This window comes from Balaenoptera acutorostrata, chromosome 5, assembly GCF_949987535.1.
Source record: "Balaenoptera acutorostrata chromosome 5, mBalAcu1.1, whole genome shotgun sequence".
Taxonomy (NCBI): Eukaryota; Metazoa; Chordata; class Mammalia; order Artiodactyla; family Balaenopteridae; genus Balaenoptera; species Balaenoptera acutorostrata.
The window spans coordinates 71,408,474-71,433,901 of record NC_080068.1 but is presented as its reverse complement, the minus strand read 5'-3'; the positions used below and the strand labels follow the sequence as shown (position 1 = coordinate 71,433,901).

The following is a 25,428-nucleotide window of genomic DNA, read 5'->3' as shown; positions in this document are numbered from 1 at the left end:
GAGGGTGAGGTAACCAAGAAGTGGAATTGAGTTTGTTTAAGGCAAGGGGAACAGCATGCACAAAATGACCTAGAAGCAAAAGTGTTGGGTTTTTCAGGAATAGAAATTAGTACCATATGGCTATTATTTAGATTTGAGTGGTGGAGAGGGTGAGAAATGTAGCTTAAAAAAAAAAGGTACTAAAAAAAAAAAAAAAAAAAAAAAAAAAAAAAAAAAGGTACTGCAACAGTTAGATCAATTGCTGTGTTTCAAGGGCCATGGGGGCTCTGTTTTGGAAAAAACTATCATAAGAGCAAAAGGCAACTGGCATAGAATATTTAGCAGAGGAATATTAATAGTCAGATTCATATTTTAGAAAACTATTTGGCTGCGATATATAGAATGGATTGGAAGGGAGCAAGACCAGAGATTTTGAAATTTAAAAAAGATTTTTCATTTTCAAAATTCTTCTGGCCATTCTTTGTCTTTACATTTTCATGTAACTTTTAGAATTAGGTTGTCCATTTCTATAAAAATGCCTGCTGGCATTTTTGTAGGGATTGTATTCTGTTGATCAGTTTGGAAGAATTGACATCTTGACAACATTGAGTCTTCAGATCTAGGAACATGGTACATCTCTCCATTTATTTAAGTCTTCTTTCATTTCTCTCAGCAATGTTTTATTGTTTTCGGTGTACAACTCTTGCACTTCATTTGTTAAATTTATTCCTAAGTATTCTTTTTGATGCTGTTGTGAATGGAATTGTTATATTTATTTCATATTTGAGTTGTTCATTGATATATAGAAATAAATTGATTTTTTTTTTGGCCTGTTGATCTTATATCCTGTGACCTTCCTAAACACATTAATTAAGTCTAGTTGATTTCGTTTGCTTTCAGTAGATTCCTACAAAGGATTTTCTATGTACAGGATCATAGTGTCTGTGAATAAAGACAATTTTACTTTTTTCTTTCCCACATGGATGCCTTAATTTCTTGTTCTTGCCTTTCTGCACTGGCTAGACACTGTAGTACCACATTGAATAGAGATGTTAATAGTGTGCATCCTTAACTTTGTTCCCAGTCTTAGGAGAAGCATTCAGTCTTTTACCATTAGATCTGTTTTCTGAAAGAGTTTGTATAGGATTGGCGTTACTTTTCCTTAGTATTGATAAAATTAATAAGTGAAGGCATCTGGGCCTGGGCTTTTCTTTGCAGGAAGAGTTCTCATTACTAATTCAATTTCTTTTTATAAATCTCTTCAGAGTCTCTATTTCTTCTGGAGTCCCATTTGATAACTTGTATCTTTCTAGGAATTTGTCTATCCAGTCCGTTTTGTTGGCGTAAAGTTGTTCAAAATATTCCTTACAATTCTTTTTTTTTTTTTTAGATTGATTGATTGATTGTTTTTTTTTTTTAAGATTTATTTTTATTGATTGATTGATTGCTATGTTGGGTCTTCGTTTCTGTGCTAGGGCTTTCTCTAGTTGCGGCAAGCGGGAGCCACTCTTCATCGCGGTGCATGGGCCTCTCACTATCGTGGCCTCTCTTGTTGCGGAGCACAGGCTCCAGACGCGCAGGCTCAGTAGTTGTGGCTCACAGGTCTAGTTGCTCTGCGGCATGTGGGATCTTCCCAGACCAGGGCTTGAACCCGTGTCCCCTGCATCGGCAGGCAGGTTCTCAACCACTGCGCCACCAGGGAAGCCCCTTACAATTCTTTTAATATTGGTAGTGTTTGTAGCAATGCTCACTCCTTTTTTTTTTTTTTTAGTTTTATTGAGATATAATTGAGATATAGCACTGTATAAGTTTAAGGTATACAGCATAATGACATGACTTACGTATTTTGCAAGATGATTACCACAATAAGTTTAGTTAACATTCATCATCTCATACAGATACAAAAAGGGGGGGGGGAGAAGAAAATTATTTTTTTCCTTGTGTTGAGAACTTTTAGGAAATGTTGGGCTTTTTGGTTTTGTTTTGTTTTTTAATTGGAGTATAGTTGATTTACAGTATTGTGTTTCAGGTGTACAGCAAAGTGAATCAGTTATACATACACGTATGTCCACTCTTTTTTATATTCTTTTCCCATAAACGCCATTACAAAGTATTGAGTAGAGTTCCCTGTGCTATACAGTAGGTCCTTATTAGTTATCTATTTTATATATAGTAGTGTGTATCACTCTTTCTTTCAGACTTTGGCAATTCATGTGAAAGAAGCCAGACACACAAAACACACATCGTATGATTCTGTTTATATGAAATGTCTGGAAAAGAACATGGAGCAGAAAGCAGATTTGTTATTGCCTAGGGCTGGAGGTAGAAACGGAAAGGGGGTTTCTTTTTAGGGTGATAAAAATGTTCTAAAATTACATGGTGGTGATGGTTGGGGTAACTAAATACTAAATTCATCAAATTATACAATGAATTTTATGGTGCAGAAATTACACAGGCAAATTTTATGGTTGTAAAATCTTGAAAAAGTTGTTTTTAAAAAAAGTTGTAAGGGGGCTTCCCTGGTGGCGCAGTGGTTGACAATCTGCCTGCCAATGCAGGGGACACGGGTTCGAGCCCTGGTCTGGGAAGATCCCACATGCCACGGAGCAACTGGGCCCGTGAGCCACAATTACTGAGCCTGCGCGTCTGGAGCCTGTGCTCCGCAACAAGAGAGGCCGCGATGGTGAGAGGCCCGAGCACCGCGATGAAGAGTGGTCCCCACTTGCCGCAACTAGAGAAAGCCCTCGCACAGAAACGAAGACTCAACACAGTCATAAATGAATAAATAAATAAATAAATAAATAAAAGACCGTGAATTTCTTTTTTTTTTTAAGGATTTTCTTATTTATTTATTTATTTATTTATTTATTTATTTATTTATTTATTTATTTTTGGCTGTGTTGGGTCTTCGGTTCGTGCGAGGGCTTTCTCCAGTTGCGGCAAGCGGGGGCCACTCTTCATCGCGGTGCGGGGACCGCTCTTCATCGCGGTGCGCGGGCCTTTCTCTATCGCGGCCCCTCCCGTCGCGGGGCACAGGCTCCAGACGCGCAGGCTCAGCAATTGTGGCTCACGGGCCCAGCTGCTCCGTGGCATGTGGGATCTTCCCAGACCAGGGCTCGAACCCGTGTCCCCTGCATTAGCAGGCAGATTCTCAACCACTGCGCCACCAGGGAAGCCCTCGTGAATTTCTTTAAAAAAAAAAAAAGTTGTAAGGTACTTTTAGCATCTTTAAAAATACAGAAACTACTATAAACTAAATGAATAAAACATCAATAATTCAAAATCAGTTAAACTAAAACATCATAATCTCGCCTATACCAGGTGAATGGTAGCTTTCCTGTTTTTGTCAATGGCACTATGATTCTTTCAGTTACAAAAGCTAAAAATTTAAGAGTAATTTTGTATTCTTCCATCTTTTTTTATTTCCTACCCTTATCAATTTGCCTACTAAAAACATTTTTTTTCACTCTGACGCTTTTGAATTTCTTAAATGATAATATACAGTTCAGTCAAGAGGGACTGTGTTCTGATGGACACAGCCAATTTATTGATGGCTAATGTAACTTACAACAAATTGAGATTGTCAAGTTTTTACTTGTCAAGAAAACTTGAAAAATATTGCTTTATTCCCCTATTTCTGCTAAAATTAAGTCATAGAGGCCCAGTGGGAGAGCTGAACCTCCACCTCTATGCAGCATCAACAAGACAGAAGGAGGCAATGTCAAATGGAGCGCTTTTTCTCCCTTTTCCCCATCCTCCATGAGTCAGTCAGGTGCAATAAAGGAGCTGATTTTACATCCCATCCATCTGGAAGTGTAGTAATTTTGTTTACATCATAGATTTCACTTAAGTGTCTTAATTTGGAAACCACTCTGGTTAGAATTCAAGTAACTTCACATTTTTCATATAGAGTCACATTTGAAATAAATTAACATCAATTGATGTAATCTGAATTAATTTGAGGAAAAACAAATGAAGTAGGAAGTACCTTCTCACCTTTTTGTTTTTATATACCTTCCCCAGGAGCTTGTAAAATACTTTTCCTTTCTTCTTTACTGAAACTGAAGTAATTTCATAAATTGATTCATATTGTTATTAAGGATTTTTTAATGTATTGCTTTTCTCTGACGTATCATTTGAAAAAAGGGCTACAGAGTGGGTACTGCTTAAGTAAAAGGAATGCATTACTAATGGTGAATTTTTGTGTGGTTTGTGGTAGGAAGGGAACTGGGAGTTGGAAAGCAAGGTATTTATCTGCCTTCTAGACAGGACTTAATGATATGGTTATATTAAGGAGTTAAGAACTATTGAAAACAGAAAAAAATATTGTAAAGACATGTTTCTTCATAGTTTTTGAAATGAGAGTAAAAGAGAAAAATAAGACACATTTTAGGACTGGACAGTTGGCCTCATTTGGGTTCATTTAATAGTTGAGATTTGGGCTTATATTGATGATTGTAGTGCCATTTTCTTCCTGTGCAGAAAGTAAATGTGGGTGATTTTAAACATACTCCATCATTTTTACTCCCCATCCCCCAATTTAAATCTGTTCCAAAGGATCCCTATTTTATAACCTTGTGCTTAATAATTAACATTACCCTTTTTTGTTTTTGTTTTTTGTTTTCTTCTAGGCTGTATTCATCACCAAAGAAAAAACTTACACCAATGCAGAAATCAGTTAGTCCTTTAGTTTGGTGCAGGCAAGTTTTGGATTACCCAAGTCCTGATGTTGAATGTGCTAAAAAGTCTCTTATCCACAAACTTGATCAAACTATGTCAGGTATGTCTATAATTTTACTTGTAAATTCATCTCTTTGCTTTCTTTAATCAAAAAACAGATAAATGTTGACTGGTATGTTTTTAGGAAGGCAGTTCTTTGCTTGGGGGTGTTTTCCAAATCACATTGTGCATGCCATCGTGAGTTTTTGCCATATGCACATAACTCTGTTCTGTTATTTTCTTAATAGCTTTTTAAAAAAAATCTCCATATTTTTATTTAGCTTCATCCTAAAAAATATCCATGAAATAATGGATTTTATGTAATAAGGTTTTTTTGATGCAAGCTAAAATAAATAATTATTTTTTAAAAATGTTTTGTCTGGTATCATCTAAAATCATCTCACCAGCCTCAGGGAAATTTTGATGTGGTAGAAAGATACAGGTTGAGAACCAAAGAGCCCTCATTCTCACTCTGTCACTTAGTTGCTATGTGACTCTGCGAATTATTTAACTCCTATAAGCTCAGTTTTCTTATAAGCATGATGAACCCTGTAAGTGTTATTTAAGGATTAAATGATAATGTTGAAAGAGGCTAGCATGTTTTTCTGGCTCATGGTAGTGCTTAATAAATGTATTCATTTCCCCTCTCTTTTTTTTTTTTAACTTGGCATTTTAAGTTAAATTGCTTTTATGTTCTATTGTTTAATAGCATTCACAAAGCTGACAAAATGTGTGTGTCACTATTTATGGTATTTAATGTAGCATGCCAGTGTGTTAGAAATGTAGGAAAAATATTATTGACTCTTTCTTGGAATTACTCTCAGTCTTTTAAAAATATGTTTCAAAAAAAAAATTTAAAAAAAGAATATCAGTTTCTGGGAATTCCCTGGGGGTCCGGTGGATAGTACTCAACGCTTTCAGTGCTGGGGCCCTGGTTCAGTCCCTGGTCAGGGAACTAAGATCCTGCAAGCCCCGCAGCGAGGCCAAAAAAAAAAAAAAAAAGAATATCAGTTTCCTGGAATACTCATGTAGTAAAAGATTGATACATGATTACTAATCCTAAATAGAGTTTTGTTTTTTGCTTTGTGTTTACTTGGCAGCCATGTCCTTAAAATTGCTTTTTTTTGGCTTTATTATTGAAGTATGTGCTCTTTTGTTAGAGTGTAAGCTGCAAATGGTCAGGGGAGGCTGGGGGGAGCCTACACAGTTAAACTGTCATATAGTAAAGTGTAGTTTGTTCAGCAGGAGCAGTGGTTATTATAAGAAAATAATGTATGGGATGGACATAGGGGAGAAAACCAAAGCTGTTGCACTTCAAAAGTAGCAATTGGAGTGAGTAGCTTTTTGCTTTATTATAACAAAGGTATTAAAGATAGTAGGAGCATGTAAGAAAAGCTGTTATTCTTGAACCAAAACTAGGTGTAATCAAGTACTGGATCTGCTTAACAGTGTTTAGATTTTATAGCTGTATGCACAGAGCAATAGCTATAGCTGTATATATTTAAAGAAAAATAATTTGGCTGTTGCAAGTTTGAACCTTGTAGTCCTAAACCTCTCTTTTCCCAGGTTAAAGGGGAGATTGTTTTTTAAGTGTATTTTTTTGATAAGGCAAAGCTTCCTAGGAACTTAGCTATTATATTCTAGCACAGCCGTTTCTACTCCATCATACTCAGCTTCTCTTTAGTGTACCAGCACATGTTCCTAAGGTATTCTTCTCTTGTTTTTTTGATAGCGCATTATCTTTTTTACCCTTATTCTCCCTCCGGTTTTCTTTTCAGTCTTCTTTAAAGTTTCTCCCTTCTCTGCCCATCTTTTTGTGTGTGTTTTGGGGGGGGGGTAAGATTTATATAGCACAAAATTTCCCACTTCCACCATTTTTAAATATACAGTTCATACAGTTCAGTGGCATTAAGTACATTCACATTGCCATCACCACTGTCTATCTCCAGAACTTTTTTGTTATCCCATACTAAAATTCTGTACCCATTTAACTTCCCATTCCTCCTACCTCCCCCCAACCCCCGCCCCATCTGCCCAGGTGTCTCTTTTGCCCCATTTCTCTCTGTTTTGATGATTTCATCCATTCATACTATATCCAGTATCATCTTTATTTAAACTAATCTCCTTTATTTATGCATATATTCAATTAATATTTTTTGAGAGCCTGTTATGTATCAGGCGTTGGGGAAAGGGTAGCGGATACATGATGAAGAAAGACTAACACTGTACCTGCACTCATGGAGTTTATCATCTAGTAGGGGAAACGTGTCAATACAAGTAATTTTTATAACTGGTGATATGTAATAAAAGAATAATCTACAGTGCTTTGAGCTTGGAGAAATTAGAATTTTACTTCAGGAAGTAATGTTTGGCCTGAGTCCTAAAGATTCAGGAAAATTTAAGTGGGCTAAAGGGGAAGGCGACAGAGGGAGTAGAGTGTTCCAGGTGGTGAGAACAGCGTGTGTAAAGGCTCTGTGGGAGGCCTGTGGGAGCATATGGGCGGGAGCCTGGCGTACATGAGGAACTGGACATGAGATCCGAACAGTATGTAGGAGCCAGACTCTGCAAGGCCTTAGAGACCATGTTAAAGGTTTTGGACTTTACTCTAAAAGCAATGGGAAGATACTGAAGGGTTTTATTCAAGGGTATGGTATGTGTTGGCAAGAAGAAATGATAGGATTTGCACGTTGATGAGGACATGCTTAGCTGTAGTATGGAGAGTAGATTGGAGAGGGCCGAAAGTGAACTGTAGGATGCTTTTGAGGAGGGTTGATGATGATAGCTGGGTAGTGTGTGTTGGGGGGAAAGGGTCGTAGTGGACATGAAAAGGTGTGAAAGGAAAAAGGAATGAACCAAATATGAGGAAATGAGGGAGAAGAAAGTATCAGCAGTGATTTCTAGGTTTCCAGCTTGTGTAATAGGATGAATGTTGTTATCATTCTGAGATAGAGATCCCAGGAAGAGAATTTGTTTTAGCTCAAAAGTAATGAGTTTGGATTTGGACTTGTTGGCTCTGGGGTGCATTTACCATACCCTCAGGGGAGACATTAAATGGGCAGCATGTATGGGACTGAAGCTCATGGAAACTTAGGCCTGGAGATATAAGTAATGGATATTTGGGGGAATAGAGATAATAACTAATGTTGGGAGTATGAATGAGATTTCTCAAGAAAAGGAATATGGTTTAGAGTGAGAAGATAAAAGAGTTGAGAACTTGAAATGCTAGTGATTAAATAACCAAATAAAGAGAGACTGCACTTCAAAGGAAATAGAAGAGTAAAGAGATAGGAAGGAATGAACACCCCTATTTCTGCTCGTTGATATATTGAGATCATGCTACATACTACATACTAAATATGTTTAGTGGTGTCTTGTCTCATGGTGAATATGTAGAAAACTATACTGGCCAACTTACCACACTATCCAACTAAACAGAAAAACTAAACAGAAAACATGTGTTCCTCCTCCCAAAACCAGTGCTCTGCTTATAGGCAAACCAGAAACTTCAGAACCATCTTATTTTTTTTCCCTTTAGTAATCCTTACCGATTTTTAATATTTATCCTTTTCTTCCTTTTTTTTTTTTTTGGTCACTTTTATTGCCTAGTTCAGTCTAATCTATTTAACATTAGACTTTCCATCAGTTTTTTTTCCCTAAGCTGATTGGATCATATTGCTCTTGCTCAAAAGTCCCTGATGGTGTTATCACTGCTACTGAACAAATTTCAGACTCCTGAGCATAGTATTCCAGGCCTCCTGTGACCTGGCCCCAGCTGGTTTTTCCTGTTTTGTCCCTCACCATGAGCTTTACCTTTCTAGATTACTCACTGTTATTCCCTGGACACACTATGCATTTTCAAGACATGGCTTTAGTTTATGTTATAAACACAGATGAAAACATATACTTTCCCCATTTCCAGTGTACTATCAAATTATTCTCTCAAGACTGCTCCAGTGCCTCTCCTTCCAAAAAGCCTTACTACCGACTTTCTCTCAGTTGTAATGAATTACTCCTATCTCATCATTTCCATTAGCCTCTTTGCGCCTTTATGATAGTACTCATTTCATTTTGCCTTGAAATCACTGTTTTTTCTGCCTGTGCTACTTGGCGTTAGGCCTCTTGAGAAGAAGAACCATGTCACATTTGTGTATTTATTCTGCATAGTACTTTGGTGATGGTCATAAATATGAATAAGCTGTAGATTTTAGAATAGGGTGAAGAAAAGAAAAAATATTTTAAGTATTAATTTTTCTTGTATATAATTGATATCTTAGCCCTACTTTCATACTATTTTTATAATTTTATATGCATAGCACAAATTTTTCCCCTTTTTTGGCAGAAGTATTCTCCTTGGCCCAGAAAATGGGGCGGGGGGGGTTTCTTTTAAAAGAATTCTTGTGTGTTTGACCTTAATCTGGCCTAAATAGTACTGCTTTATTTTTTCAAAAATCCAAACTTTGGAAAGACTATTTTTAAAACTCATTATTTCATAGTTTTTTGTTGTTATTAGCAGTATGTATTTGTTATAGAAAAATGAGACAACACAAATATGCTTTTATATTCATTTTATTTTTAAAGGCCGTTCAAGGTTGATACAGTTGGAATAAACTTTCCAACAAGATAGAAGTAACTTAATTTAGTAGCTAATAATTTGTTGAGGAGATATTCTTCCTATAGTATTATTTCTGTTTGGTGTGGCTCCTGTTTTATTTGCATAACAAAATTTAAGATAGTGGAAATATTTTGTTGGGATTATTAATGTGATATATTTCTCTCCACTAGTATAGAAATGTTTGTGTTTAAACTGAGATAATGACTTACTGAATTTCCTAATGGGAAATTTTTTTTTTATAAATTTATTTTTATTTATATTTTTTATTTTTGGCTGCGTTGGGTCTTCGTCGCTGCGCGCGGGCTTTCTCTCGTTGCGGCAAGTGGGGCCTACTCTTCATTGTGGTGCGCGGGCTTCTCATTGCAGTGGCTTCTCTTGTTGCAGAGCATGGGCTCTAGGTGCATGGGCTTCAGTAGTTTTGGCACATGGGCTCAGTAGTTGTGGCTCGCAGGCTCTAGAGCACAGGCTCAGTAGTTGTGGTGCATGGGCTTGGTTGCTCCGCAGCATGTAGGATCTTCCTGGACCAGGGCTCGAACCTGTGTCCCCTGCATTGGCAGGCGGATTCTTAACCACTCCGCCACCAGGGAAGTCCCCCTAATAGGAAAATTTTTGAGATGTTATTAGCCTTTTCTTCAATTTGATTTTTCCCCTTGTCATTAATGCAGCTCTCAAGAGGCAGAATTTGTATAATAATCCTTTCAACTCCATCAGTTACACAAGTCCTTACAGTCCAAATGCCAGTAGCCCATACAGCAGTGGTTTCAATTCTCCGTCCTCAACCCCAGTGCGACCTCCTATAGTCAAACAGCTAATACTTCCTGGAAATTCAGGTAAGGAGAAATGAAATGGAGTAATTAAGAAATGGTTTTTAACTTACTGCCCTGCCTCAGAAAATAACTTACTCATCAGTAGTTCAAGTTCCTTTATTTATGAAACCTCCAACTGGTTAGAGAAGATATCATTGAGGTGCTACTTAGCACCAGGTAGTACAGTACTAGGCACCAGTGATACAGATAAGCCAAGTTACATTCATAAAGTTTTCTTTAGCATGTGTGTAAAAGTTTTTTAATGTGGCTTGATAAAATAGGGTCACAGGCTTTATTCTTTTAACCAATAGATGCTTACTGAGTAGCTTGCTTAGGTTGTAAAAGCTACAGTTAAAACTCTTTTAATAGGAATTTTAATAAGCTTTGATATTGTAGTTAAATAATAGTACAAGGCTGTATATGAATGTGCCAAGAGGGTGTTTAGAGCTCTAAATGATATGGGAGAGGGATAGATTGCTATAATTGGGGGAAGAATGTTCTGCTGTGGTTCTGTGACTGAGACTGTTATTCTGTAGCTTACTGTTCTTTAGATTTCACCCATTCAGTTACTCTTATTACTGCTATTGGTATGATTAATTATCATAGCTTCCTTAAAAATTAAAGTATTATTAACCACCTCAAACTTTTGACTTGTATACTCCCTAGTCTCATCACTTATTGACCCTGAAGTTTGTTCTGTACGTAGGTTGTTACTTGCTACTTATTTCATCCATGACTGTTGTACTAAAACGGTTGATCTGCCATATTTGTTTAATATAAAGAATTTTATTCAGGCACTATTTGAGACTGACCTTATAGTACTTTTCCTGTCATGTGCACTATGCTCTTCTTGATAACATAACTATTAACTTTCGTATTCTTCTTGCTCTTTTTATGTGCCATTCGTGTTGGAGCTGACTCTTATGGTGAAGAATTCTGGAAAACAAGTTTCAAATAAATCTGTATTAGAAATATTAGTGACAGTCTTGGGATTTTTAAAATTCTTCATTAGAAGTTGATGATCTGATGAAAGCATTTCCTTAGAAACAAATTAGAATCTTTTGGATATGTATATCCTTTATTCCTCTGACCTGTCTTCTATCCCCCTTTTGGTTTACAGTGATAAAATGAGTTTTTTCATCCAGTCATTTTCTTCATCCCATCTTTGTGCTTCGCTAGTAAACTTCAGAGAACTCCTTGGATCCCCATTACTAGTTTAGCAAAGGAATTTTGTAAACATGGCATAATGTAGGAGAAATGAGCTTAGTGTTCTTTTTTTGGTTTGTCCTAAATCTCTAAAGAGTCCTGATTTTCCTCAAATTATAGCTTTCTTGTTTAGGAAAAGTAGGTGCTTTTATTCAAGGGAAAAGATGATGGTATTTGCTAGTGACTGAATTTGGGAGGAGAAAACACATCTTAAATTCATCTATTGATAGAGTAGTTTCATTGGCTACCTTGTAAAAGTTGAAATCCTCTAGCATGTATTATTGAACATTAACTACTTGCCAGGTACTGTTTTGAAAACTTAATTGTTTCATAAGAATATAGATAAGTTATAGCTATAAGAAAATGTGTTCTGTATTTGTCATTATATATGAAGGAGTCTTTGTAGCCCTTAACTACTTGCCAGGTACTGTTTTGAAAACTTAATTGTTTCATAAGAATATAGATAAGTTATAGCTATAAGAAAATGTGTTTTGTATTTCTCAATATATATGAAGGAGCCTCTGTAGCCCTCTTTATTCTTAATCAGGTCAATTTTTAATTTTAACATTTGGGAATTTTATAAATAGAAAAGGCAGAATAACAATGAACTGAATCCAAAGATACAATATCAAGTTAATTGCAACAGATGGTTATTCAATTTTTGTTTCACTGAAATTTGAATCATTTTCTTTTTTAAGGTAATTTGAAAAGTTTGTCAGACAGAAATCCTCCACTCAGTCCTCAATCCTCTATAGACAGTGAATTAAGTGCTTCAGAATTAGATGAAGATTCAATTGGATCCAATTATAAGCTAAATGATGTAACTGATGTGCAGATTCTAGCTCGGATGCAGGAAGAAAGTAAGTATTTTAATTGTTAAAGTTGTGGTCTTTCATTACTGTATAATTTTGTTGTCGTTATTAAATATGTCAAAGTGTTGTGGAATAATAATGTAGTAAGAATAGAAATGTTGAAATTTCAGAGGCTTTTTCAACAAGTGGACTGGTTTGTTCATTAACTTGTTTTTAGAGTCCATAGTATGTAGAGCAGTTTGCTGTGTGAGGAGCAAAGAAAAACAGGCTATGCTCTGCTTCTGTGACTGGTAATCATACCCTGCATGTTACTCTACACTGTAACTCTGTAGTTATTACTCGGTTGCTCTGTGTTTTCTTAGTGTAGACCAGAGTTTCTCAACTGTTCTTTCATTATTGCCTCCCCAAGGAGCCTATTTAGACATTTTTTTCCCCTTTTTACCCACCCCCACTCCCGTTAAATTTTAATACCATTGATATACTGTATATCTCTTTTTGTACTATAAGGGCCACAAACTATTATGATATCTAAGATTTTTTCCACACCCTCCAAATCAGTTTTTTTCTCCTTGGGGGCAAATTTCATCTTTCTTAGAATGTTTGGTATAGTCTGTATAAAAGACCTTCATGAGAAAATTGGAATTGTGACATTAAGTTAAATGAAGCATGTGATGTTGCTTTGCAAAGTGGTCCTTGCAACTTTTTAGGTCACATATACCTTTGAGAATCTGATAAAAGTGTTGTCCCCTGTCATTCCCAAAATATGCATATGCACAAAATTTTTCATACTATTTCAAGGGCTCATTAGTGCCCTGACTCTCATCTGAATGTAAGATGTTGGTGATAGTATTATTCTTGCCTGTATATTTTATTGTATGATGCCATAGGCTTAACTGTGAAGGAAGCAGTCTCTCTAACCTTCATAATGAAAAGGTCCTTGAAACACAGATTTCAGAGTCTTGACAGTTGGCTGAGGTAATGGAGCAATGCTATAGTTTAGTTCAAAATTTTTCTGTTTAGGTCCTTTCTTTTATGTAAATATGTAGTAAGTTTTATCAAGCTATAACATTTATTAAGAAACTGCAGTGTTTCTCACTCTGCTAATTCTTGTCTGATTTTCACACATCGTCCCTTAGAAAGATAGAAAGGTTTGGTGCTTGTTTTATCTACCTTTAGCCCTAAAAACTAATAACATTTTACCCTTTTCTTCTGTAACTTTGTATATATAACTCCTCACTGGGAGTATGGTATTGTCAGCTAGTGAGGGGTTACTTATTATCATGGATGTGAAAAAAGAATGAAGAATGCTGTGTAACTACCAGTTAGAATAAACTCACTCATTTCTTCTTTGAACCCTGACTTTTTAGACTGCAGTATTTTGTTAGAAATTCAACCAGCTATTTGCTGTAGTTTTCATATTGTGTGTTGGTAATGCATAATAGAAATTTTAGTCTTACTTTAAAAATCCTTTCTAAGCTATTCACACGCACAAATATTTCTTTTCCTGGTGAATTAAAAAAAACAAAACAAAAAATGCTGAAAATGTGTGTGATACCTCCTTGAAAACACCAGCTTTTTTTTTTTTTTTTTTAAATTAAAGAGAATGATTTTCCTTTTTACAACATTGTTTCTCCCGTTCTTTGGTAACAAAAATGAAGAGTAACAGATTTGTGCTTTTGCCTGGTTAAGCTCCCTCATTTTTAAAATGAGAAACACACAATCCCATAGTGGTTGTGACTTCCCTAGGACCCCCTTGTTAATGGGGAACCTGCATTGGGATCTGGATTTTTCTTTTCTAAAACACCGCTCTTCTCACTGGTCTGTCGTCTTTTGCTAGGTGACTTTAGTGCCATGTTTGCTATAACATGACACTAAGTAATTTGTTGGTTACTACAGTGGTCCCCAAACCTGACCAAAGGGCTAGACAGGCCCTAGGAATCTGTAGTTTTACAGGTACCCTGGTGTGATTCTCATCCACTACTTTGGGGAACCATGTTGATATCACTTTCTGTGAATGAATATATAACTTAAAAGTTTGATACTCCTGTAGAACAGATCTTTTGGGCTAAACTGCCAGTAGTTAGCAGGACTTCCTCAAAATGTTATCTAAATTCCATACGTTTTTTCAATTGTAATTTTTTTTCTCGTTGAATATCTATCAACATTTGTTTTTTTTGTTTTTTTTGTTTTTTTTTGCTTGATATGAATTTTATTCTTGTGACCCTTGAAAGTTTTTTCAATCTACATTGTTTATTTTTTTTTTTTTTTCTAATAGTTCTTGGGGAAAACTGAGATGTTTCAACTTTTTTTTTTTTTTAGAGTGTTTTTTTTTTTTAAACATCTTTATTGAAGTATAATTGCCTTACAATAGTGTGTTAGCTTCTGCTTTATAACAAAGTGAATCAGTTATACATATACAATATGTTCCCATTTCTCTTCCCTCTTGCATCTCCCTCCCTCCCACCCTCCCCATCCCACCCCTCTAGGTGGTCACAAAGCACCGAGCTGATCTCCCTGTGCTGTGCGGCTGCTTCCCACTAGCTATCTATTTTACATTTGGTAGTGTATATATGTCCATGACACTCTCTTACCCTGTCACATCTCACCCCACCCCCTCCCCATATCCTCAAGTCCATTCTCTAGTAGGTCTGTGTCTTTATTCCCGTCTTGCCACTAGGTTCTTCATGGCCTTTTTTTTTTTTTTTTCCCTTAGATTCCGTATATATGTGTTAGCATACTGTATTTGTTTTTCTCTTTCTGACTTACTTCACTCTGTATGACAGACTCTAACTCCATCCACCTCATTACAAATACCTCCATTTCATTTCTTTTTATGGCTGAGTAATATTCCATTGTGTATATGTGCCACATCTTCTTCATCCATTCATCTGTCGATGGACATTTAGGTTGCTTCCATGTCCTGGCTATTGTAAATAGAGCTGCAATGAACATTTTGGTACATGACTCTTTTTGACCTATGGTTTTCTCAGGGTATATGCCCAGTAGTGGGATTGCTGGGTCATATGGTAGTTCTATTTGTAGTTTTTTAAGGAACCTCCATACTGTTCTCCATAGTGGCTGTATCAATTTACATTCCCACCAACAGTGCAAGAGTGTTCCCTTTCCTCCACACCCTCTCCAGCATTTATTGTTTCTAGATTTTTTGATGATGGCCATTCTGACCGGTGTGAGATGATATCTCATTGTAGTTTTGATTTGCATTTCTCTAATGATTAATGATGTTGAGCATTCTTTCATGTGTCTGTAGGCCATCTGTATATCTTCTTTGGAGAAATGTCTATTTAGATCTTCTGCCCATTTTTGGATTGGGTTGTTTGTTTTTTTGTTATTGAGCTGCATGAGCTGCTTGTAAATCTTGGAGATTAATCCTTTGTCAGTTGCTTCATTTGCAAATATTTTCTCCCATTCTGAGGGTTGTCTTTTGGTCTTGTTTATGGTTTCCTTTGCTGTGCAAAAGCTTTTAAGTTTCATTAGGTCCCATTTGTTTATTTGTGTTCTTATTTCCATTTCTCTGGGAGCTGGGTCAAAAAGAATCTTGCTGTGATGTATGTCATAGAGTGTTCTGCCTATGTTTTCCTCTAAGAGTTTGATAGTGTCTGCCCTTACACTTAGGTCTTTAATCCATTTTGAGTTTATTTTTGAGCATGGTGTCAGGGAGTGTTCTAATTTCATACTTTTACATGTACCTGTCCAATTTTCCCAGCACCACTTATTAAACCACCTTGTTAGTGTTAAACCAACACTAACAAGTGCTTTTTTTTTTTTTTTTTAATTTATTTATTTATTTATATTTATTTTTTGGCTGTGTTGGGTCTTCGTTTCTGTGCGAGGGCTTTCTCTAGTTGCGGCGAGCGGGGGCCACTCTTCATCGCGGTGCGCGGGCCTCTCACTGTCGCGGCCTCTCTTGTTGCGGAGCACAGGCTCCAGACGCGCAGGCTCAGTGGTTGTGGCGCACGGGCTTAGTCGCTCCGCGGCATGTGGGATCTTCCCAGACCAGGGCTCGAACCCGTGTCCCCTGCATCGGCAGGCAGATTCTCAACCACTGCGCCACCAGGGAAGCCCAGCACCACTTATTGAAGAGGCTGTCTTTTCTCCACTGTATATGCTTGCCTCCTTTATCAAAGATAAGTTGACCATATGTGTGTGGGTTTATCTCTGGGCTTTCTATCCTGTTCCATTGATCTATATTTCTGTTTTTGTGCCAGTACCAAACTGTCTTGTTTACTGAAGCTTTGTAATATAGTCTGAAGTCAGGGAGCCTGATTCCCCCAGCTCCATTTTTCGTTCTCAAGATGGCTTTGGCTATTCGGGGTCTTTTGTGTTTCCATACAAATTGTGAAATTTTTTGTTCTAGTTCTGTGAAAAATGCCAGTGGTAGTTTGATAGGGATTGCATTGAATCTGTAGATTGCTTTGGGAAGTAGAGTCATTTTCACAATGTTGATTCTTCCAATCCAGGAACATGGTATATCTCTCCATCTATTTGTATCATCTTTAATTTCTTTCATCAGTGTCTTATAATTTTCTGCATACAGGTCTTTTGTCTCCTTAGGTAGGTTTATTCCTAGATATTTTATTCTTTTTGTTGCAATGGTAAATGGGAGTGTTTTCTTAATTTCACTTTCAGATTTTTCGTCATTAGTGTATAGAAATGCAAGAGATTTCTGTGCATTCATTTTGTATCCTGCTACTTTACCAAATTCATTGATTAGCTCTAGGAGTTTTCTGGTAGCATCTTTAGGATTCTCTATGTATAGTATCATGTCATCTGCAAATAGTGACAGCTTTACTTCTTCTTTTCCGATTTGGATTCCTTTTATTTCTTTGTCTTCTCTGATTGCTGTGGCTAGGACTTCCAGAACTATGTTGAATAATAGTGGTGAGAGTGGGCAACCTTGTCTTGTTCCTGATCTTAGTGGAAATGGTTTCAGTTTTTCACCATTGAGGACAATGTTGGCTGTGGGTTTGTCATATATGGCCTTTATTATGTTGAGGAAAGTTCCCTCTATGCCTACTTTCTGCAGGGCTTTTATCATAAATGGGTGTTGAATTTTGTCGAAAGCTTTCTCTGCATCTATTGAGATGATCATATGGTTTTTCTCCTTCAATTTGTTAATATGGTGTATCACATTGATTGATTTGCGTATATTGAAGAATCCTTGCATTCCTGGGATAAACCCCACTTGATCATGGTGTATGATCCTTTTAATGTGCTGTTGGATTCTGTTTGCTAGTATTTTGTTGAGGATTTTTGCATCTATGTTCATCAGTGATATTGGCCTGTAGTTTTCTTTCTTTGTGACATCTTTGTCTGGTTTTGGTATCAGGGTGATGGTGGCCTCGTAGAATGAGTTTGGGAGTGTTCCTCCCTCTGCAATATTTTGGAAGAGTTTGAGAAGGATAGGTGTTAGCTCTTCTCTAAATGTTTGATAGAATTCACCTGTGAAGCCATCTGGTCCTGGGCTTTTGTTTGTTGGAAGGTTTTTAATCACAGTTTCAATTTCAGTGCTTGTGATTGGTCTGTTCATATTTTCTATTTCTTCCTGGTTCAGTCTTGGCAGTTTGTGCATTTCTAAGAATCTGTCCATTTCTTCCAGGTTGTCCATTTTATTGGCATAGAGTTGCTTGTAGTAATCTCTCATGATCTTTTGTATTTCTGCAGTGTCAGTGGTTACTTCTCCTTTTTCATTTCTAATTCTATTGATCTGGGTCTTCTCCCTTTTTTTCTTGATGAGTCTGGCTAATGGTTTATCAATTTTGTTTATCTTTTCAAAGAACCAGCTTTTAGTTTCATTGATTTTTGCTATTGTTTCCTTCATTTCTTTTTCATTTATTTCTGACCTGATCTTTATAATTTCTTTCCTTCTGCTGGCTTTGGGGTTTTTTTGTTCTTCTTTCTCTAATTGCTTTAGGTGCAAGGTTAGGTTGTTCATTCGAGATGTTTCCTGTTTCTTGAGATAGGCTTGTATTGCTATAAACTTCCCTCTTAGCACTGCTTTTGCTGCGTCCCATAGGTTTTGGGTCGTCGTGTCTCCGTTGTCATTTGTTTCTAGGTATTTTTTGATTTCCCCTTTGATTTCTTCAGTAATCACTTCGTTATTAAGTAATGTATTGTGTAGCCTCCATGTGTTTGTATTTTTTACAGATCTTTTCCTGTAATTGATATCTAGTCTCATAGCGTTGTGGTCGGAAAAGATACTTGATACGATTTCAATTTTCTTAAATTTACCAAGGCTTGATTTGTGACCCAAGATATGATCTATCCTGGAGAATGTTCCATGAGCACTTGAGAAAAATGTGTATTCTGTTGTTTTTGGGTGGAATGTCCTATAAATATCAATTAAGTCCATATTGTTTAATGTATCATTTAAAGCTTGTGTTTCCTTATTTATTTTCATTTTGGATGATCTGTCCATTGGTGAAAGTGGGGTGTTAAAGTCCCCTACTATGATTGTGTTGCTGTCAATTTCCCCTTTTATGGCTGTTAGTATTTGCCTTATGTATTGAGGTGCTCCTATGTTGGGTGCATAAATATTTACAATTGTTATACCTTCCTCTTGGATCTATCCCTTGATCATTATATAGTGTCCTTCTTTGTCTCTTGTAATAGTCTTTATTTTAAAGTCTATTTTGTCTGATATGAGAATTGCTACTCCAGCTTTCTTTTGCTTTCCATTTGCATGGAATATCTTTTTCCATCCCCTCACTTTCAATCTGTATGTGTCCCTAGGTCTGAAGTGGGTCTCTTGTAGACAGCATATATATGGGTCTTGTTTTTGTATCCATTCAGCCAGCCTGTGTCTTTTGGTGGGAGCATTTAATCCATTTACATTCAAGGTAATTATCGATATGTATGTTCCTATTCCCATTTTCTTAAATGTATTGGGTTTGTTATTGTAGGTGTTTTCCTTCTCTTGTGTTTCTTGCCTAGAGAAGTTCCTTTAGCATTTGTTGTAAAGCTGGTTTGGTGGTGCTGAACTCTCTCAGCTTTTGCTTGTCTGTAAAGGTTTTAATTTCTCCATCAAATCTGAATGAGATCCTTGCTGGGTAGAGTAATCTTGGTTGTAGGTTTTTCTCCTTCATCACTTTAAGTATATCCTGCCACTCCCTTCTGGCTTGCAGAGTTTCTGCTGAGAGATCAGATGTTAACCTTATGGGGATTCCCTTGTGTGTTATTTGTTTTTTTTCCCTTGCTGCCTTTAATATGTTTTCCTTATATTTAATTTTTGACAGTTTGATTAATATGTGTCTTGGCGTGTTCCTCCTTGGGTTTATCCTGTATGGGACTCTCTGTGCTTCCAGGACTTGATTAACTATTTCCTTTCCCATATTAGGGAAGTTTTCAACTATAATCTCTTCAAAAATTTTCTCAGTCCCTTTCTTTTTCTCTTCTTCTTCTGGTACCCCTATAATTCGAATGTTGGAGCGTTTAATGTTGTCCCAGAGGTCCCTGAGACTGTCCTCAGTTCTTTTCATTCTTTTTTCTTTATCCTGCTCTGTAGTAGTTATTTCCACCATTTTATCTTCCAGGTCACTTATCCTTTCTTCTGCCTCAGTTATTCTACTATTGATCCCATCTAGAGTATTTTTAATTTCATTTATTGTGTTCTTCATCATTGCTTGGTTCCTCTTTAGTTCTTCTACATCCTTGTTAAATGTTTCTTGCATTTTGTCTATTCTATTTCCAAGATTTTGGATCATCCTTACTATCATTATTCTGAATTCCTTTTCAGGTAGACTACCTATTTCCTCTTCATTTGTTAAGTCCAGTGTGTTTTGAGCCTGCTCCTTCATCTGCTGTGTGTTTTTCTGTCGTCTCATTTTGCCTATCTTACTGTGTTTGGGGTCTCCTTTTCACAGGCTGCAGGTTCGTAGTTCCCGTTGTTTTTGGTATCTGTCCCCAGTGGCTAAGGTTGGTTCAGTGGGTTGTGTAGGCTTCCTGGTGGAGGGAACTAGTGCCTGAGTTCTGGTGGATGAGGCTAGATCTTGTCTTTCTGGTGGGCACGTCCACGTCTGGTGGTGTATTTTGGGGTGTCTGTGGCCTTATTATGATTTTAGGCAGCCTCTCTGCTAATGGATGGGGTTGTGTTCCTGTCTAGCTAGTTGTTTGGCATAGGGTGTCCAGCACTGTAGCTTGCTGGTCGTTGGGTGAAGCTGGGTCTTGATGTTGAGATGGAGATCTCTGGGAGATTTTTGCCGTTTGGTATTACGTGGAGCTGGGAGGTCTCTTGTGGACCAGTGTTCTGAAGTTGGCTCTCCCACCTCAGAGGCACGGCCCTGATGCCTGGCTGGAGCACCAAGAGCCTTTCGTCCACACAGCTCAGAGTAAAAGGGAGAAAAAATAGAAAGAAAGAAAGAAAGAGGCTATAATATAGTGAAGTAAAATAAAGCTATTGTAAAGCAAAGCTATACAGACAAAATCTCACCCAGAAGCATATACATATACACTCACAAAAAAAAGGAAAAGGGGAAAAATTAATATCTCCTGCTCCCAAAGTCCACCTCCTGAATTTGGGATGATTCGTTGTCTATTCAGGTGTTCAGCAGATGCAGGCACATCAAGTTGTTTGTGGAGCTTTAATCCGCTGCTCCTGAGGCTGCTGGGAGAGATTTCCCCTTCTCTTCCCTGTTCGCACAGCTCCTGGGGTTCAGCTTTGGATTTGGACCCTCCTCTGCGTGTAGGTCGCCTGAGGGCGTCTGTTCCCCGCCCAGACAGGACGGGGTTAAAGGAGCAGCTGCTTCGGGGGCTCTGGCTCACCCAGGCCGCGGGGAGGGAGGGGTACAGAGGAGGCGGGGCGAGCCTGCGGCGTCAGAGGCCGGCGTGACGTTGCACCAGCCTGAGGCGCGCAGTGCGTTCTCCCGGGGATGTTGTCCCCGGCTCCCGGGACCCTGGCAGTGGCGGGCTGCACAGGCTACCGGGAGGGGCGGTGTGGAGAGTGACCTGTGCTCACACACAGGCTTTTTGGAGGCGGCAGCAGCAGCCCCAGCGTCTCACGCCCGTCTCTGGGGTCCGCGCTGATCGCCGCGGCTCGCGCCCTTCTCTGGAGTTCGTTTAGGCGGCGCTGTGAATCCCCTCTCCTTGCGCGCAGCGAAACTAAGAGGCAAGAAAAAGTCTCTTGCCTCTTCGGCAGCTGCAGACCTTTTCCCGGTCTCCCTCCCGGCTAGCTGTGGTGCGCTAACCCCTTCAGGCTGTGTTCACGCCGCCAGCCCGAGTCCTCTCCCTGCGATCCGACTGAAGCCGAGCCTCAGCTCCCAGCCCCGCCCGCCCCGGCGGGTGAGCAGACAAGCCTCTCGGGCTGGTGAGCGCTGCTCGGCGCCAAGCCTCTGTGCGGGAGTCTCTCCGTTTTTCCCTCTGCACCCCTGTTGCTGTGGGATCCGCGCTGATAGCCGCGGCTCGCGCCCTTCTCTGGAGTTCGTTTAGACGGCGCTCTGAATCCCCTCTCCTTGCCCGCCGCGAAACAAAGAGGCAAGAAAAAGTCTCTTGCCTCTTCGGCAGCTGCAGACTTTTTCCCGGACTCACTTCCGGCTACCTGTGGTGCACTAAACCCTTCAGGCTGTGTTCACGCTGCCAGCCCCAGTCCTCTCCCCGCGATCCGACTGAAGCCGAGCCTCAGCTCCCAGCCCCGCCCGCCCCGGCGGGTGAGCAGACAAGCCTCTCGGGCTGGTGAGTGCTACTCTGCGCCGAGCCTCTGTGCGGGAGTCTCTCCGTTTTTTCCTCTGTGCCCCTGTTGCTGTGGGGTCTGCGCTGATAGCTGCGGCTCGCGCCAGTCTCTGAAGTTCGTTTAGGTGGTGCTCTGAATCCCCTCTCCTCGCGCACCAGGAAACACAGAGGGAAGAAAAAGTCTCTTGCCTCTTCGGCAGCTGCAGACTTTTTCCCTGGACTCCCTCCCGGCTAGCTGTGGTGCGCTAACCCCTTCAGGCTGTGTTCACGCTGCCAGCCCCAGTCCTCTCCCTGCGATCCAACCGAAGCCCGAGCCTCAGCTCCCAGCCCCGCCCGCCCCGGCGGGGAAGCAGACAAGCCTCTCGGGCTGGTGAGTGCTGCTCGGCGCCGAGCCTCTGTGCGGGAACCTCTCCGCTTTGCCCTCCGCACCCCTGTGGCTGTGCTCTCCTCCGTGGCTCCAAAGCTTCCCCCCTCCGCCACCCGCAGTCTCCGCCCACGAAGGGGCTTCCTAGTGCGTGGAAACCTTTCCTCCTTCACAGCTCCCTCCCACTGGTGCAGGTGCCGTCCCTATTCTTTTGTCTCTGTTATTTCTTTTTTCTTTTGCTCTACCCAAGTACGGGGGGAGTTTCTTGCCTTTTTGGAGGTCGGACGTTTTCTGCCAGCGTTCAGTGGGTGTTCTGTAGGAGCAGTTCCACGTGTAGATGTATTTCTACTGTATCTGTGGGAAGGAAGGTGATCTCCACGTCTTACTCTTCCGCCATCTTCTCCCTCCCCCTCAACATTTGTTTTTATTCTAGAAGTTTTTATACTATTTGAAGGGCTCCTAAGGTTGCTTGGGTATTTCTGGAGATATCAAGATAAATAAGGGGCTCCTTTGAAAATTCTTACTTGATGGCTTAGAATTTATCTTGTGTTATTGAAGTCTCTTAGGTTATGAAACAACTGAAATTATGTTTGTGCCCAAGTATTGAATTCCTAAGAGTGGAATAGAAGTTTCCTTCATCATCTTCTTGAGTAAGATTAATGCAAGGATTCAGTATCCAGGGAGTATATTTACTCACTGATGTATTCTTTACACTGGTTGGGCAGTAATTGTTTTCCTTCAGTATTCCTTTAATATTAATCTCAAATTTGGATTACTGTCTTTTGGAGTAGAAATATTTTTAAATTTATGGTTCTATTTTTAATATAGATTTTGGATTCAAGAAGAAATGTTGAAATTGGGCAAAAGTTTATGAATTTCATTTAATTTAAAAATAGCCTTTTAGATGTGGTGTATGCATCCTTATGTGTGGGAAAGTCTAAGGTGAATCAAGTGAAAGGGAGTTTTCCTTTACACGTTATACCCTATTTGAATTTCTCAATGATAATCTTTTGCTTTTAAACCTTAAAAATATTTAAATGTTTAAAAATAAAACTAAAGAAATAAAATAACACATTCATTATTGTCAGGTCTCCGGCAAGAATATGCAGCCACCGCATCTCGGCGCAGTTCTGGTTCATCTTGCAATTCTACAAGACGGGGTACTTTTAGTGATCAGGAACTTGATGCACAAAGTTTAGATGATGAAGATGACAATATGCATCATGCAGTATACCCTGCTGTTAACAGGTTTTCACCATCACCACGCAATTCACCTCGACCATCACCTAAGCAGTCACCCCGAAATTCACCTCGTTCTCGATCTCCTGCTCGGGGAATAGAATATAGTAGAGTGTCCCCACAGCCTATGATTAGCCGCTTACAGCAACCTCGCCTTTCCCTTCAAGGCCATCCCACAGATTTACAGACAACCAGTGTTAAAAATGAAGGTAACTATAATATATGGAAAAAGTTTGTCCTTCATATTTCAGTATGAAAGTAACACAGTTTTTACCAAGGTTCTGTATTTCAGAAAGTAGACCAAGAATTTAGACAGTTTATTGTTTTATTAATACTGAGTCAGGGACTTCCCTGGTGGCACAGTGGTTAAGAATCTGCCTGCCAGTGGAGGGGACATGGGTTTGAGCCCTGGTCTGGGAAGATCCCACATGCCATGGAGCAACTAAGCCCGTGCGCCACAACTACTGAGCCTGTGCTCTAGAGTCCCCGAGCCACAACTACCGGGCCTGCGAGCCTAGAGCCCGTGCTCCATGACAAGAGGAGCCATCGCAATGAGAAGCCTGTGCACCGCAAGGAAGAGTAGCCCCCGCTCGCCGCAACTAGAGAAAGCCCACGCGCAGCAGCGAAGACAGAACGCAGCCAAAAATAAATACAATAAAATAAATAAATTTATTAAAAAAATACTGAGTCAATGCAAAAATAAAGGAAGAAGTGAATTTAATTTTACTTGATTATGTTAGTTTTGCTTTGTTATACTCATGACGTGATCTATGTATAGTTTTTTTTTTTTTTTTTTTTTGGCTGCTTTGGATCTTTGTTGCTGCGCGCGGGCTTTCTCTAGTTGTGGTGAGGGGGGCTGCTCTTCGTTGCGGTGCGCGTGCTCCTCATTGTGGTGGCTTCTCTTGTTGCAGAGCACGGGCTCTAGGCACGCGGACCTCAGTGCTTGCAGCATGTGGGCTCAGTAGTTGTGGCTCGAGGGCTCTAGAGCGCAGGCTCAGTAGTTGTGGTGCACGGGCTTAGTTGCTGTGTGGCATGTGGGATCTTCCTGGACCAGGGAATCAAACCCGTGTCCCCTGCATTGGCAGGTGGATTCTTAACCACTGAGCCACCAGGGAAGTCCCTGTGTATAGATTTTGATTTAAGTAATTTATGGTTCTTTTTAACAGTTCTGCCCATTTATAGAAACTGTATTGTTTATTTTTATAAGACGTGTACTTCCTGGTAGCTCTTCTAAAATATGCAGAACACTTAAATAAAGAATTTGAGTTTTTAAAAATTTATTTATTTTATTTAATTTTTATTTTTGGCTGTGTTGGGTCTTCGTTGCTGCACGCGGGCTTTCTCTAGTTGCGGCAAGCAGGGGCTACTCTTCGTTGCACTGCTCGGGCTTCTCATTGCGGTGGCTTCTCTTGTTGCAGAGCACGGGCTCTAGGTGCACGGGCTCAGTAGTCGTGGCTTGCAGGCTCTAGAGCACAGGCTCAGTAGCTGTGGGGCACGGGCTTAGTTGCTCCATGGCATGTGGGATCTTCCCAGACCAGGGCTCAAACCTGTGTTCCCTGCATACTGCACCACAGGGAGGCCCAAGAATCTGATTTTTGAATGTTAATTAACATTTTAATTTTCTCCATGGGAAAGAATGTTTTGATTTTTTCTTTTAATTAAATTTCTGTTGTCATAGAAAAACTAAGACGCAGTCTTCCAAACCTGTCCCGAACATCTAATACACAAGTTGACTCAGTGAAAAGCAGCAGAAGTGACTCAAATTTTCAAGTGCCAAATGGAGGAATACCTCGCATGCAACCTCAGGCTTCAGCCAGTAAGTATCTTTTATGTATCAGTTATTTAAAGATAAATGAAAATTATAGACTTTAATTTTGTGCTGAATAGCTGTATTAAACTATAGTAAAATGTAGTGATTATCAATTGCTATAAGATGATCATAGCTGTATTAAAATTTAAAATTTGTCCCTATAAAATACCCAATTGTATCAATACTTAAATCTGTATGAA

General features: G+C 39.2%; 1 protein-coding gene across 4 annotated transcripts in view; it reads left to right on the top strand.

The window, feature by feature from the left end:
• The window catches only part of SLAIN2 (SLAIN motif family member 2), an 89,680-nt gene that overhangs the window by 31,115 nt on the left and 33,137 nt on the right, over positions 1–25,428 (top strand). For 3 of the 4 annotated variants that reach the window (XM_057547174.1, XM_007180767.3, XM_007180766.3), the window contains exons 2-6: positions 4,611–4,759; positions 9,976–10,140; positions 12,021–12,182; positions 23,268–23,627; positions 25,097–25,234. In XM_057547174.1, the coding sequence (XP_057403157.1) occupies positions 4,645–4,759; positions 9,976–10,140; positions 12,021–12,182; positions 23,268–23,627; positions 25,097–25,234 (940 nt within the window). In that variant the 5' untranslated portion in view covers positions 4,611–4,644. The remainder of the gene's footprint in view (positions 1–4,610; positions 4,760–9,975; positions 10,141–12,020; positions 12,183–23,267; positions 23,628–25,096; positions 25,235–25,428) is intronic. The other variant, XM_007180768.3, reaches the window with a different exon arrangement.